Below are 16,305 nucleotides of genomic sequence, written 5' to 3'. Positions count from 1 at the left end.
ACTCTCAGCAATTATGTTAAAAAACATCCAATATATATATATATATATATATATATATATATATATATTTATAATAATAAAAGTGTGGTTTAAAACTTTAACTTTAAATGGTAGATCTAAAATGCTAGTGTTTAGCAATTACTAATCAATGAATGTGGTGTCCTTCAATATGCTCTGCCCTAACATACAGGGCCCAATTGCCAAAACTAGATGAATTTATGACAATGGTGAAATATTTTATATACAATGATCAAGTCAGCTACCCAGCCATTTGTACACACATACACACTTATATATGTGTATTTATACATTGCGTTTTGTTTCATGTTCCCCTAAATTGTGATCACATTGGTTTACCAACCTTATTAAGTTTTCAGACAGCTCAATTACCAAATCATCTGGAGAATCTGGAACGTGTTTTCTTAAAACATCTTGAATTTCTTCCAGGGACATGAATGGGATCTCTCGTTCCTTTGGCTTATCTGATAGAGAATTATAGTTTAACAGCAGGCAAAATACATCATCATTAAGGTGTCAAACATCTCCGGACCAGTATGACCACTATTCATCAAATTTATTACACTCAAGGGGAGGCATTGTGTTTAATTATTCCAGATTAATCATAAGGAAAAGTGTATCCTGGCCAGAAATGACAACCTTTGGCAAAACAAGTTCTAAAATGTAGCACGAGACCATGATTCTTTTATTCATCAGTGATAATTTAAATGAATGTGTAAATAGTCAAAGTAAAAGAGAACACACACGTAGACACTTATATAGCAATAAGTCTTAAATAAATAATTAAAAATAGTCAAGGTTTCCCAAATCTTTGGTTCTAAAAAATGTTAGCCACTTTGTACAAAACAATATATTATGCTTATTTTGTTTTGTTACCAGTTGCATCGGTTATTATCACTATACAGTGACCAAATAGGATAAAATTGTATATTAGGGGAATAATAATTCATTAAGATGCAAAAAAAAGATCATACGCAAACAGTGTTAAACTATCATTATTGTAAATGAATTCAGTTATGTCTTAAAATCTCCCTTACAACTTGAAATGCAACATGAAAAACAGATTCTCACCTAGACTCCATGCATCTGTTAAGGAGAATACATGACAATGGAATGATGACTGTATTGTACACACAGATAAATGGCCAAGGATTAAACAATGTAATCGTTGGACTTCTGTATCCCAATTGTTACTTGTCACAGGAACCCCAAACTCTAGTTTTGTGTGTAAACATTGGTTTTATGACGGCTGAGCGAATGTGAATAATATCTTAGCGAGTGCAGGTGATATTCTCTAATAATGTCATGATAATGTGTAATGATGATTTGCTATCTATGTTATATGAAAAAGTAGTAGTGTAAAACAAAAGAAAAACAAAAATGTAAACTAAAAGGCCAAAATTTAGGTAAAATAAACACTGCAAATATACATCATGAAAAGTTAATTTACTTGCACTCGTAGTTTGTGAGTCGTCATCACTGTCTTCATCCTTTCTTGATTTCTTCTTTGCCTTTTTTAATTTTATCTCTCTGGCATTTCCAAGACCACCTCCTTTAGTGCTTCCACCGCCCTCTGGTGGATAAAATTATAGACTGCATGATCAACATAGCAGAAAATGCTTCAAAGAAAGCATCATGTATGTTGGCTTGTGCCTGTTGTGTCTGCATTACCCCAAGAACATTTGTCTGAAGCACCTGCAGTAAAACTGCATTTATTGCATTTCTCCCCTTTGGTGTACCCCTTTCCAGTCACTATTATTTGTGTACGGCTTCTTGATTAATGGGTTTATACCTATTATATAATGCTTGGCAGAGGTGGAAGTGGAAATTTGTGGCAGTATGAAAAATGCAATAGGAATGTAAGTGAAGGGAATGTTATAGTTTTCCAATGAAAGCAGTAGGAGCAGTGAATGTGTGGCATACCACCGTATACACCCCCACTTCAACCACTGGTGCTAGGTAAAAATATTTAGCTTTAAAATGATATTTGTTAATTTAATATCCAATCATGAAAATCATAAAATAGTGTGTGAGGCATAGAGATAATGCATATATCTAAATGTATATACATTTGCATCTCTCAAATTAAAACTAAGTTGGTCACTGAGCACAGTGTTCATATTTTCCACAAATCTAAAGCATGCCTAGTATTTCTGAATGTTGCTTTTTTTGTCAGTGAGAAAAACATAATTAGAAGCAGCCACAACATCAGGAGCACCTCTTCAGGGGTAAGAATAATGCATGCAACCTGACTCACTACAATTGTGTCAGCTCCTAAAGGCTGCATGTGTCAGGCTAGAAAAAAAAAATCAAACATATAATGTAACAAAAGCTGTATTTGACGTAAAATATGACTCCTTTTGCAATATGTATATACCGAAAATTTTGGAAAATATATAGGTTGTGATGACATGACTTGATAAAAAAGATTAGTCTGCACCACTTAGTTATTGTCACACAAATTAATTATATTAATATCTATTTATATATTATAAATACCTGTAATCAAGCCTTTTGTAATGTAAATAAGAGGATTTTTACTTACCGTAAAATCTATTTCTCTTTCTCCACTGGGGGACACTGCCAGACATTGGGGTATAGTAGTGGGATTGGGAGTTTAAGCACTAAAAACTCTATGATTTTTACTCCCCTCCTCTGCTATGCCCCTCCTCTCCTAGATACCTCAGTTTTGACTAACCAAGTGTACTTGAAGGAGCTGCCCAAAGGCAGAAGAATGTAAATCAAAAACATTCATAATCGTCTACAGAGCAAGGGAGGGAGCGCAGTGTCCCCCAGTGGAGAAAGAGAAATAGATTTTACGGTAAGTAAAAATCCTCTTTTCTCTCTCCACTGGGGGACACTGCCAGACATTGGGGACATACCAAAGCAGTCTCTATGGGAGGAAATGCTCTGGAGCGGCTGCACGCAATACTTTCCTGCCAAAGCTCACATCAGAAGATGCAAAAGCCTACAATCTGTAAAACTTTACAAAAGTATGAACAGACGTCCAAGTGGCCGCTTTGCACAGTTGTTCAGCCGAATCCCCATGGCGCGCCGCCCAGGACGCACCAACAGCCCTGGTCGAGTGAGCCCTAAGCGTCTGAGGAACTGGCCGAGAAGCTCGGACATAAGCCAGACTAATAGTGGAAGTGATCCACCGAGCAATAGTTTGTTTAGACGCCGGCCAACCACGCTTCTTGACGTTGTATAAAACAAACAGATCCTTTGTTTTACGAATTGAGGCTGTGCGGTCCACATAGCACCGGAGAGCCATAACCACATCCAGCAGATGAAGATCGTAATCAACAGAATCAGTTGAAGACGACAAATCCGGACGAAATGCCGGAACCACAATCTCCTGGTTGAGATGAAACCTAGACACTACCTTTGGAATAAAGGAAGGCTTAGTACGTAACACCGCTTTATCTTCATGGAACACCAGAAATGGAGAGCTACAACAGAGCGCTGCCAATTCTGACACTCTCCTAGCTGAAGATATAGCTAGAAGAAAAACCGTCTTCCAAAACAGATGGTGCAATTCTGCTGTCTGAAGGGGTTCGAATGGAGGAAGACAGAGAGCCCTCAACACTAAATTCAAGTCCCAAGGTTCTACCGGATGAGGAAATGGGGGTTGAATATGAAGGACCCCTTGTAAAAAGGTCTGAACCTCACTCAGAGGCGCCAATTTTCGCTGAAAATAAATTGACAGCGCAGACACCTGAACTTTAAGGGAACCCAGTCTGAGTCCCTTATCCAGGCCCTCCTGCAAAAAAGCCAACAGTCTAGACAGGCTAAACCTGGAAGTATGGAAACCCTTGGATTCACGCCAGAGGATATAAATCTTCCAGACCCTATGATAAATAGCCGAAGATGACTTTCTTGCCCTAATCATGGTGGCAATAACCCGTGACGAAAAACCCTTAGCCTTAAGAACGAAGGATTCAGTAGCCACGCCGTCAAAGCCAGCCGATCTAATTCGAGGTGGTGAAGGGGGCCCTGAACTAGCAGGTCTGCGCGCATGGGCAGACGAAACGGCTGATCTGCTGACATTCCTAGGATGTCTGAGAACCACGCCCTGCGAGGCCAATGAGGTGCTACCAAGATTGCCTGAACGCGTTCTCTTTTAAGCTTTTTCAGAACGCGAGACAGCATCGGAAAAGGTCGGAACAGATACCCCAGCCTGAAGCGCCACGGAATCGCCATGGCGTCTGCTGCGTATGCTCGAGGGTCCCGGGACTTTGCACAATACTGAGGGACCTGACAATTCAGTCTGGAAGCCATGAGGTCTATTTCTGGTAGACCCCATCTCTGGACTAGAAGAGCGAATACCTCTTTGCACAGGGACCACTCCCCCGGATGAATCTTCTCCCTGCTGAGGAAATCGGCTTCCCAGTTGTCCACTCCTGGGATATATACCGCCGAGATCTGGGGTACATGATATTTTGCCAAGATTAGAATCCTGGCAGCCTCTTGCATGACTGCCTTGCTGCGAGTTCCTCCTTGATGATTCAAGTAAGCCACGGCCGTGGCATTGTCTGACTGAGCTTTTAACAGAGTCTTGTTAACTGCTCTCAGCTCCAATACGTTTATGGGAAGAGCTGACTCCTGGGGAGACCAGAGTCCCTGAAACCTTAACGGTCCTGTGACTCCTCCCCAACCCGAAAGACTTGCGTCCGTGGCAACTAAGGTCCAGGGGCCCGATTTGAGGGTCTGACCTTTGCTTAAATTGCTCGTGGAGAGCCACCATGTTAATGACAGTGGAGTTAAAGGAGACAGGCGGATGAACTGCCTGTCCAACTGTTCCTGTGACCCCGACCATTTCCGGAGAATCTCTAACTGAAGAGACCGGGAATGAAATTGGGCAAACGGAACTGCCTCGTACACCGACACCATGGTCCCTAGAAGTTTCATGCAGGAGAGCATTGACACTCGAGGGCGATCCAATAATACTCTGGTTCTCCGCTGGAGGGCGATGATCTTTTCCTGAGGAAGGAACACCCTCTGAACCATTGTGTCGAACACCAATCCCAGAAAGCGCATGCGCTGAGCTGGGATGAGAGACGATTCTGGCACATTCAGAATCCACCCATGGTCCTCCAAGAACTCCATTGTGGTGTGAACCTGGCGAGATAAAATCTCTGCAGACCTCGCCTTTAAGAGAAGGTCGTCTAGATATGGAATTATCGTGACTCCCCTTCGTCTCAGGGCACTTGCCATAACAGTCATGATTTTTGTGAACACTCGAGGAGCGGAGGCCAGACCAAACGGGAGGGCTCTGAATTGAAAATGATCGGAACTCACCGCAAACCTCAGGAACCGATGATGCTGTTCCCAGATGGGAACGTGTAAATACGCATCTTTTATATGAATGGAAGCTAGAAACTCTCCTCTTCCATCCCTGCAATGACTGTCCGTAGAGACTCTATTTTGAATCTCTGGACTACCACTTGCTTGTTCAAGGACCTGAGGTTCAGTATAGGGCGAAATGTTCCGTCCGGCTTTGGAACCAAGAAGAGATTGGAGTAGAACCCCTGACCCCTTTCTGGCCCCGGCACCGGAACCACCACTCCCGCACCCTGAAGCTTCGCCACTGCTTCCAGCAGGGCCTGACTTCTGAGGGGACAAGCGGGCACCGGTGAGGAAAGGAACCTTGTTGGTGGAAACTGGATTAAGTCTATAACATAACCCCTCGACACCACTCCTCGAATTCAAGCGTCCGACGTGACTGACCACCACTGGCGCTTGAAGAGAAGAAGCCGTGCCCCCACTACGGGTACCCGTGTGGGGGCCAAGGAGTCATGCTGCAGGTTTTTCACTGGGACGCGACGTTCCCCGTCTGGGAGCGCCCCTACCTCTGTCGCCACCTCCTCTGGAAACAGCCGGCTGACCCCTTTGGTGGGCCGCCACGGCCCTGAGAGAAGGAGCGAAAGGACTGAAACCGAGCTTGACGCGGTTTACGAGAGCCCATGGGAAGAATATTACTCTTACCTCCTGTGGCTACCTCAATCACTTTCTCAAGCTCCGGCCCAAACATAGTGACTCCATCAAAAGGCAGGATTTCTAAGGACCTCTTTGACTCAGCATCCGTCGTCCACGAACGTAACCATAGGGAACGTCGTGACGCCATAAGGCCGCCAATTCTGGCATTGACTGCTACTGCATCCATGGATGCCTGTCCCATATAATCCGCCGTCTCCTGAATGTGCTCAGAGAGAACCAAGAGATCAGGTAGCGGAGCATTACTCTGGATGGCCGAGATCAACTGCTCTGCCCATATCTGTACCGCCTTATTTGCCCATGCAATTGCCATAGTGGGCCTAAACAAGCTACCAGAAGCCACATAAGCGGACCGGAGAGCATTGTCACACTTTTTGTCAGTGGGATCTTTGAGAGATACTCTCTCCTGGGTAGGAATGGCAGAGGAATTGGACAATCTAATAATTGGTCTGTCCACCTTAGGAGACGCCTCCCATTTAATACAATCCTCTGCTGAAAGCGGGTAAAAACTCTTAAATCTACCCGGCATAACGAACTGTTTGCCTGGATTTAACCAAGCGTCCGTCACAATCTGCACCATCTCTGATGACGGTGGAAAAGACATAACCTGAGATTTAGTCCTTTTGAAAATGGAGAAACCTGAGGGAGCCGAGGGTGTAGGGTCAGCAAAACCAAGGCTATGCCTAATACCTAACACCAGACTTTCAATATTACCCACCGAAGTGGTCATAATACTCAGTGAGTCTTCCTCCTGAGTATCCAAGACTACATCCCCATCCTCATCTGATGGGATATCTGAGCCTGGGCTACGACCCTGGTTAACATCCAGTGAAGCCCTTTTGGTTCTGTGGGAGACCGCAAGTAGGCGATCATCACTATGAGTTAGAGAACTCTGTGAGGATGTGCCTGCAATTTCTGTCTGATCACTCCCCCCTGCTACATGTGTGGAGCGCGGCCTGCAGAGAGAGATACCTGAGAGTCTGTAACAACATTCTGACGTATCTCTGCAGCCTGTAACATCACCGTAGTAAACTTCTCCATGGTTGCAGCAAAGGATTTAACCCAAGGCGGCTCTACCATGGCTACCGGTGTCTGAGCTGGGGTGGGACGCTCCTGAGATCCGGCCTCACAAGCAGCGCAAAGGGCACCTTTGTTATGCTGTCCTTTTGAAAGTTTTACTTTATACATGGCACAAGTAAAATACAATGCAGACCCTCCAGAGGATCCCCTGTCAGAGAACTCTTTGCTAGACATCACTGGATAAATACAGTATAAACTGATTAGACAATAATCATTTATCTGTCTAGTGATAAACAGTAAATGTCAGAATACAGCAATACACAATTTGTAGCCAGATCTATATAACCGGGTACAAATCAGCCCCAAAGTAACTTTTAACCTCTCCCGCTAGGCAGGACAATCAACCATGAATGTTTAAAATGTTTTTGCACACAAACAAACACAGGATTTAACGATACCAGTCACAGAAGAGGTAAATGAGAGGAGAGAGGCGACATGCAGCTGCTCGGTATGAGCTTAAGATGGCGACTCCGCTGTGCAGGATCCTGAGAAGTGCGGGAAACGAAGGTCCTCCTGCAGCTCCGCCCTCGTCAAAAAAAAAATGTCTGCTCCTCTCTAAGTTACCAAACAACTCATCTATAATATGGCTGTCGGTAACCTCTCCACAACACGCTTGTTACAGTGCCCAGGAGCGTGTGTGATGTCTGCCCTCCTCATGCAGCGCCGCTCTCTATCATAGAGGGAGCGCTAACAGACCCCCGCTGCTCATTGTCAGGGGAGGTGCGGGTATGGAGGAGGGGGCTTGCCGGCTAGTCTGTCGGCGGGGAGATGGATCCTGGATCTCCCCGCGCGACCTCTCTCTGTGACCCGCTGAAGAGGACTACCTCCGTGGGCACCTAAAGCCCTAAAGGCGCTATCAATCATCTAAAAGCTCGCTTCTAGGGGATGAACTGCCGGCAAGACAGGTGAAAGGAAGACCTGGGCATCAGCCACTTCTTACCTTGCGCGGGGATCAGAGTGAAGGAAGCCCAGGACTATTCACCCTCTCTGGGACTTAGGATCGATCCCCGCGAATCACCACTGAGAAAAAATAAAATAAAAACGTGACAAACTATCACTAAAGAAAGTATAGGCAGGAGCCTATACCAAACTGGCCTAACTCCTAAGGCACTAAAAAAAACTGAGGTATCTAGGAGAGGAGGGGCATAGCAGAGGAGGGCAGTAAAAATCATAGAGTTTTTAGTGCCTAAACTCCAAATCCCACTACTATACCCCAATGTCTGGCAGTGTCCCCCAGTGGTAGGAGAGAGAAAACAAAATTATTTAATTTGCTAAAGTAAAGCATACAAATCTGTATGGCATAATATTTAAAAATAGCCTGTCAGTTTTAGTTACATACATCTGGCAGTGAAAGGGTTCAAAAGACAATCATTTGCACACCGTCCACATGCTACTAATAGGTCACATGGCAATGCATTACTTGCTACTTGAAACCTAGACTTTCACTTCTGCAGTCCATTTCTCTCCAACCATGTCATAACCATCTATAACTAGGATAAACAAAGGTGAAAAGAACTTCAAATAGTAGAAAATAAATAAAAGAAAATTTATGGACACTAGCTAGCTTTGCCACTTTTCAAACGGATTACTATTTTAGGGGACATGGTTTACATTTCATTCTGATATAAGATGGACATAAGTCTACCAAAACGTGAATTTTAAGCTTACCATTAAAAGTAATCACCCCCATATCAGAACATTTAATTTAATTGTAGCCCTGATTGAACCAGTCTCATGCTGAAATTATTCGAACCTCTTGGGGATTCATTTGAATGTTTCAACCAAAGTAGATGATGAATGCTACATTTGCATTCAAACTGTGTAGTTTATCTTTGGCCTCCAATTTATTTCAAACATATAGCCTACACTCTTAAAAATGTAGTTTAAAAGAAAAGCACAACGTGATGGATTTCTGTGGGTGACTATGTCTAAACACAATAACACAAGAACTTTTGGGTGTATGTCGTGATACAACCTTCCATATAATTTAAGCAGAATTCAGTTTAATAATATCTATAACTATAATGTGGTTTTGTGCTGCAGACCATCAGGTCAACATGTATAAATAAACATTTAAGCAAAGAAATGTTAAGTGAACTTCTCTATTGAATTTTACCTGCAGCTTTCTTCCGCCTCTCTTCCTTTTTGTCTTTTTTGCCCAGGGTTGCGTTTTCCAATAGCGTTGCTTGCTTGATATCTTCTTCTGTTACCAAAAATACCGGGCTTTTCTTCATTTCCTAGAAATGACACATTACAGTAATTCCAGAAACATATTCGTAATCAGAATACCTGCAACTTACATTTGTGTTCAATTACAACAAATAAATTAGCATTCACAAAGTGAATCAAAAGTTTAACCTAAAATTATTTTCTAAAAAGACATTACTTCTACAAAAAAGGAAATACATTAAATGGACACATACCTTTTCAGCTTTGTGGTGCATGAGATCATTAAAAATACCAGTGCATTCACTTATAAACTTCTCACTGACAACTATGGTGTCTCCAAAGATTCGAGCAGAAGATGTTTTGTTTAATGTTCTCATCACTTGCTGGAGTAAGATTGAAGCATCTTCCATAGAAAAACAACTTGGTAACAAAGGCTAGGATTTAACAAATTAAAAATACAAAAATTATGTTTGTTGTCGCCTCTCTGAGCTCTTTAAATAAAGTAATTAATAACTAAGCACTACAATAGGAGAAAAAAGAGGATTTATGTACTTACGTTAAATCCGTTTCTCTGATTCCGTCTGGGGGACACTGCTTACCATGGGTTGTGGAGGGGAGCTTGGGAGTTGGCACCTAACTAGTTAAACTTTAGTACTGCTGGCAGACCCCTCCCCTCTACAATCCCCCTGCCTCTTCCTGTCCAGTTAGTTTTAAAAAGCCCAAGGATAAAAAGGGCAGTCAACAAGAGCACACAGAAGAAAAACAGAAGGGAGGGATCACAGTGTCCCCCAGACGGAATCAGAGAAACGGATTTAACGTAAGTACATAAATCCTCTTTTCTCTTTCATCCGGTCTGGGGGACACTGCTTACCATGGGGACGTTCTAAAGCAGCCCCCTAAGGGTGGGACTACTCTGAAAATCCCGCTCGTAAAGCACTACGAGCGAAATCTGCATCAGCTGATGCAAAAACATTAAACTGATAAAATTTTGTAAAGGTGTGGACAGAGGACCAGGTGGCTGCCCTGCAAAGCTGGTCTGCAGAAGCTCCATTCCATGCTGCCCACGAAGCCACTACCGATCTGGTGGAATGGGCTGTAAGTCTCTCCGGCACAGGACGGTTAGTCTTTATATATGCTTGTCTGATGGTAGACGTAATCCATCTAGCGATGGATTGTTTTGAGGCTGGCCAGCCTCTCTTATTAGCGTCATAAAGGACAGACAGAGAGTCAGTACGTCTAATCTGGGAAGTTCTTTTGACATATATGCGGAGAGCCCTAACAACATCTAACTTATCCATAGATTGTTTATCTGAATGAGAAGAGGATGAGAAAACCGGAACTACAATTTCCTGGTTAAGATGGAAAGCTGACACTACTTTCGGGACAAAAGAAGGAAGGGTTCTTAACACCGCTCTGTCCTTGTGGAAAACCAAATAAGGTTCTCGACAGGACAAGGCTTCTAATTCAGAAATCCTACGAGCTGATGCGATAGCCAAAAGAAAGAGGACCTTCTAGGTCAACCACTTTAAATCTGCCTCGCTCAAAGGCTCAAATGGAGGCCCCTTGAGCATATCCAGTACCATGTTGAGATCCCATGGAGCTGTAGGAGGTACATAAGGAGGCTGTATGTGCAAGACTCCCTGAAGAAAAGTTCTAATATCTGGCAAATCAGTTAATTTCATATGAAAAAATACTGAAAATCTGAGACCTGCTTCCAGGCCCTCCTGAAGAAAAGCTAACAAGCCAGGAATACGAAAAGCGGACGAATTGCATGTCCTGTTTTCGCACCACCTAATGTAGGCCTTCCAAATCCTGTGATAGATGCGAGATGAAACAGGTTTCCTAGCTAACATCAAAGTGTTAACTACACTGGAAGAAAAACCTAGACCTCCAGAGGCTGGCTTCAACAGCCATGCCGTTAAACAGAGCTGAGGTAAGCTCTGGTGCTGGAATGGACTCTGCAGAAGAAGGTCGTCTCGATGCGGAAGGTGGACCCCTGGTCCGTCCGCCATAGACAATATGTCTGCGTACCACACTCGGCGCGGCCAAGAGGGAGCCACTAGTATTACTGGCAGACTGCCCTGCCTTACTCGTTTGAGGACGCGAGGAAGCATGGGAATTGGAGGTATCCCATCCTGAACTCCCATGACATAGTCATGACATCCCCAGCCACCGCTAGGGGATCTCTTGCCCTTGCGCAAAACCTTGGAACTTTCCTGTTGTGTCTGGAGGCCATGAGATCTATGTCCGGAAGCCCCCACTTCCGAACCAGAGACTGGAAGACCTCCGGGTGGAGTGACCACTCCCCCGGCATCATTTGGATTCGACTTAGATAGTCCGCCTCCCAGTTTTCTATTCCTGGAATGAAAACTGCTGATATTGCCGGAACATATAGCTCTGCCCAAACCAATATTTGAGCTGCAATATCCATGGCAGCTGCACTCCTGGTTCCTCCCTGCCTGTTGACATATGCCACGGCCGTGGCATTGTCGGACTGAATTCTGACCGGGTGGCCCAGAAGAAGGGGCTGTGCTCCCCTGAGGGCCAAGAGAATGGCCTTCAATTCTAAAACATTTATTGACAGAGCCGATTCCTGAACCGACCAATGTCCCTGAAGTCGGAGGTGCAAGATTACCGCCTCCCAACCTGTCAGGCTGGCGTCCGTCGTGGCTATGTTCCACGACCATGGAGCGAAGGATCTGCCCACTTTCAGGTGATCCTGAACCAGCCATCACTGAAGAGATTCTCTCGCCCTCGGAGATAGGGAGATCTTCTGAAGTTCCAGTTGTAGGTGTGATCCTGACCACTTCGACAACAGATCCCACTGGAAACATCGAGAATGGGCTCGACCGAAGGGAATGGTCTCGAAGGAGGCCACCATTTTTCCGAGTAGCCTCATGCATTAATGCATTGAGGGGCTTGGGGAAGACAAAACCTGAATAGTTACAGTCTGAATAGAGCTGATCTTTTCTACTGGGATAAACACTCTTTGTTTGCTGGTGTCCATGATGAGTCCCAGGAAAACCATGCGCTGACACAGAACCATCTGGGATTTCTTTGAATTTGTCAGCCAGCTGTGGCTTTCGAGAACCGCTCGGGTGAGGGATAAATGATTAAGTAGGCAATTCTCTGAGGAAGCCTTGATGAGTAGGTCGTCCAAATAAGGAACGACCTGAACTCCCTGCAGGTGAAGACATGCTGCCATTATTGACATAATTTTCGTGAAGACCCTTGGCGCAGTTGAGAGGCCGAAGGGGAGGGCCCGAAACTGGTAGTGGAATGATCCCACCGAGAATCTGAGAAGAGACTGATGGTGGATCCAAATGGGAACGTGGGGGTATGCGTCCCTTATATCTATGGACGCCATATACTGGTTCTTTTCTAGGCCGTTTATCACTGACCTCAGAGATTCCATCCAAAATCTGTCCACCCTTAAGTGAACATTGAGGCCCTTTAAGTTTAGGATGGGACGAAAGGAGCCGTCCGGCTTCTTGACTAGGAACAGGTTGGAATAGAAACCCCGACCTTTCTGGCAATCTGGAACTCTGCAGATGACCTTCTGAAGCAGAAGAGAAGCGACACAATCCTGTATAGCCTGTCTTCTTAATGGATCCCGGGGTAGCGGGGTCTGGAAGTAACGCTGCGGAGCCGGGCCCAACAGGTCTATTCTGTACCCTTCTGAAATAATTCCCCGGATCCAAGGATCTTGGGGAGACGCTGCCCACTGTTCCCAAAACAGAGACAGATGTCCCCCCACTGGGGCCCCCTGTGGTACAGGGTGGTCATCAGGACGCAGGCTTCTCCTGGGTCTTGGAGGCCTGGCGCTTAGATGCAAACGAGGATCTCCCCCTAGTGGAGGAGCCACGAGAATTAGATTGTCTGCCTCTAAAGGACTGTCCCCTATGAGAGGAGGTCCCCCGAAAGGGCTGACGGAAAGAGCTGCCCCATGGGTTGCGGCCCCTGTAAGAATATACTGGCAAGGAAGTGCTTTTGCCCCCCGTTGCCTGAGAAATAAGGGTATCTAATTCCGGGCCAAACAAACCTGCTGCAGAAAACGGAATAGCTTCAACGGACCTTTTTTATTCCGCATCACCTTCCCAGGATTTCAGCCATAGCGTCCTTCTTGCTGAAATGGAGGCCGCCTAAATGGAAGAGGAAACCGCCGCTGAGTTCTGGGCTGCCTCATAAAAGGTACCCCGAAGCCTCCTTCAAATGCAGGGCTAGGGGAAGAAGTTCGGAGTCCTGTAAGGCCTCTGCCAGCTGGTCTGCCCATGCTTCCATGGCTCTAGCCACCCAAGCTGAGGCAAATGTAGGTCTGAAAGAAGAACCCGCAGCCGCAAATATGGATTTAAGCTGGGATTCAACCTTGCGGTCATTGGCGTCCGGAAGGGACGCTGAACCAGGAGCAGGGAGTAAGGTATGCTTTGCCAAGCGGGCAATAGGGATATCTACCTTGGGAATAGTCTCCCAGCGAACCACCTCTTCCTCCTGTAATGGATACAGGGAGGAGAATCTCCTAGGAATAGAAAACCTTCTTTCAGGCTGCTTCCATGCCCCTTCAGCAATAACCCTAAGCTCAGCAGAAGGGGGAAAATGGCTGGCCTTTCTCTTACCCCCAGAGACAGAAGTCTCTTTAAGAAGGATAAGATCCTCCGGCTCTGGGAGGTCCGACGCCTGTCTAACCGCTAAAACCAAATCATTAACAAATTGGCTTTTGGGATTGTCTTCCTGTTCCAATAGGTGTAATTGGTCAGGATCCGAATAAATTTCCCCCTCTTCCTCAGAGCCTTCTTCAGAGTCTGATAGGACCATAAAGGGATTTACTGATCTAGGTCTTTTTCTTTTAGCAGGTGGGGTATTAGAGGAATCAAGCAACTGGTTAAGCTTGTTCAAACCCTTTAAAAAAGCTGTAGACCATGCCGGTTGTGTAAGAACAGGGGCTGGGTCAGGCTGTAATGAGGAAGGTCCCGGCAAACCCGATCCACTCGAACCTGAGGAAGCTGGGAGGTCTGATTGTGGGTTAGCATTATTAGCCACCAAAGTTGCTACAGTAGTTAGCAACTGATTTGACTGAAAAACCACCTGAGCTAAGGAGGAAACCGACTGTGTCAGGGAGGCCACCCAGGCCGGTTCCTCCGTCGGTGCGGCTGAAACCTGCTGGGTATGTGCAGTGGGAACCCCTGCTTCGCATGCAGAGCAGAGCGCCAAAGGGTCCTTCTGGCCACAAGGTAATTTTACATGACACTTTGAGCATGTGAAGTATTTTGCCATGGGGCCCTTTCCCTTATCTGTCATTCTTATAAAGGAAGGCACACCAAACACACAATGTAAAAAATAACTCTAGCTGAGTAACAGAGAGAGAAAAAAATATTGGAGAGAGAGAGAGAGATCGAGAATATATATAAATATATATATGTAGGAGAACAGAGATAAAAAACAAGTAATCAACTGATCTTTATATAAAAGTTGTACTTGTAATAATTAAACACCTCCAAATATATAAGCCAGTAGGAGACTATAATGTAAATCCTACTAGCCCAGTTATTAAAACATTAGATAAGTGTTCAAATAAAGGTGATACTTAGCCCATAGGCCACAAAAGGGGAGAAGTCCAACAGCAGTTTGTCCTGTGCCTGCTCCCTCAGTTCTGTTCACTCTTCCCGGGCTTCTCTTGGCGCCAGAAGGCTGGGAAAGACCATCTCTCTCTGGAAGGAGGGGGGAACTCTATGCTGTAGCTCCCCCCCCCCCCTTCAGTAACTGCTGTCTCTGCAGCTATTACCAAAAATAAAAAGAACATGTCCTGCCTTTAAAGGCTTGAAGTGTGGCAGAGTAGTGGAGACCTCTAGGACAGAGGTCTCCGCAGCGAAAGATACCCGACACCCCCCTCCTATGTATGAGGGGGGAATCGTGGTATAGCCCCCTTTCCTCCTTCTCCGTTTAGTGCTGGCTGTAAAAAAATAAAATGGCCGCCGGCGTCTGTCAGTTGCCGATAACCGGCACTCTCTGCCTGTAATGGCTGCGCCGGTTATCGGGGAGGCCGGAGGAGTGACGGCGGTCCGTGAGACCGCTTGTCACTTTTCAATCAGGCACACATTTTCCATCTGTTCAGTCTCTGCCAGTGAGCGCCGCTGGCTCTCATCTGGCAGGGGAATGCCTGCGCTGTCCTGCTGTGAGTGTGTTCTCTATAGTAGAACACACTCCAACGCTGCCACTGCTGAAAGAAAAAAATTAAAACACAAATAAAATAAAGTAAATTCATTAAAATTTACACTAAGTACTAAAACACTGCCCCAACTCCAGGGCACCTAAAAAAAACTGGACAGGAAGAGGCAGGGGGATTGTAGAGGGGAGGGGTCTGCCAGCAGTACTAAAGTTTAACTAGTTAAGTGCCAACTCCCAAGCTCCCCTCCACAACCCATGGTAAGCAGTGTCCCCCAGACCGGATGAAAGAGAAATACACATAACTAAATATTTTTTCAGACTACATATATCTATTATTGTTTATTTATCTTTATTGCACAAATTATTACCTTAGCTGAAACTGTAGCAATTAATCAGCAACCATAAGTATTTGTATAAAATAAGTAACTATTGGTTATTACAGCAAATCAGACATAAGTAACAGAAGATGCTGAATGAATCATTTGATTCTACTCATGTAGCTTAGTTTTTAATTATTATTACATTTTTAGAAAATTTGATGTAGAGATCTAGACAGCTTGTCTACAAAGTAAAACATTTGTTTGTAAGGCATATGGTTTCTATTAAATAGAAAAGGCGATACTAAACAGCAACCATGTTTTAAGCAGCTATGTTTAATTAGTTCTATTAACTGCCAATCAAAACTAATCTATGATTTTCAAAAACAAAAAAACATAAAAATATATGTTTATAAAGAACTGAAGAGAATACTCATGAAATGGGACAGCTGGTGAATTATAAAGTAGATCCAAACTATGATCCAATGTTTTATAAAATATTATTTTTAAATCATTAAAATATTGGTGTCTCGTGAGTATTTCAGTGCTAGGTGTAGCCAAT

At 44.6% G+C, this 16,305-nt stretch overlaps 1 protein-coding gene across 1 annotated transcript in view; it reads right to left on the bottom strand.

Annotated features, from left to right (window-relative positions):
* Positions 1-16,305, bottom strand: part of UFL1 (UFM1 specific ligase 1) — a 67,268-nt gene that overhangs the window by 23,644 nt on the left and 27,319 nt on the right. The window contains exons 10-13 of the mRNA XM_075202802.1: positions 9,519-9,698; positions 9,212-9,332; positions 1,469-1,591; positions 362-482 (exon numbers count right to left, since the gene is read on the bottom strand). Coding sequence (XP_075058903.1) covers positions 362-482; positions 1,469-1,591; positions 9,212-9,332; positions 9,519-9,698 — 545 coding nt within the window. The remainder of the gene's footprint in view (positions 1-361; positions 483-1,468; positions 1,592-9,211; positions 9,333-9,518; positions 9,699-16,305) is intronic.

Source organism: Mixophyes fleayi, chromosome 3 (genome assembly GCF_038048845.1).
Source record: "Mixophyes fleayi isolate aMixFle1 chromosome 3, aMixFle1.hap1, whole genome shotgun sequence".
Taxonomy (NCBI): Eukaryota; Metazoa; Chordata; class Amphibia; order Anura; family Limnodynastidae; genus Mixophyes; species Mixophyes fleayi.
This window is presented reverse-complemented; position numbering and strand designations above follow the sequence as displayed.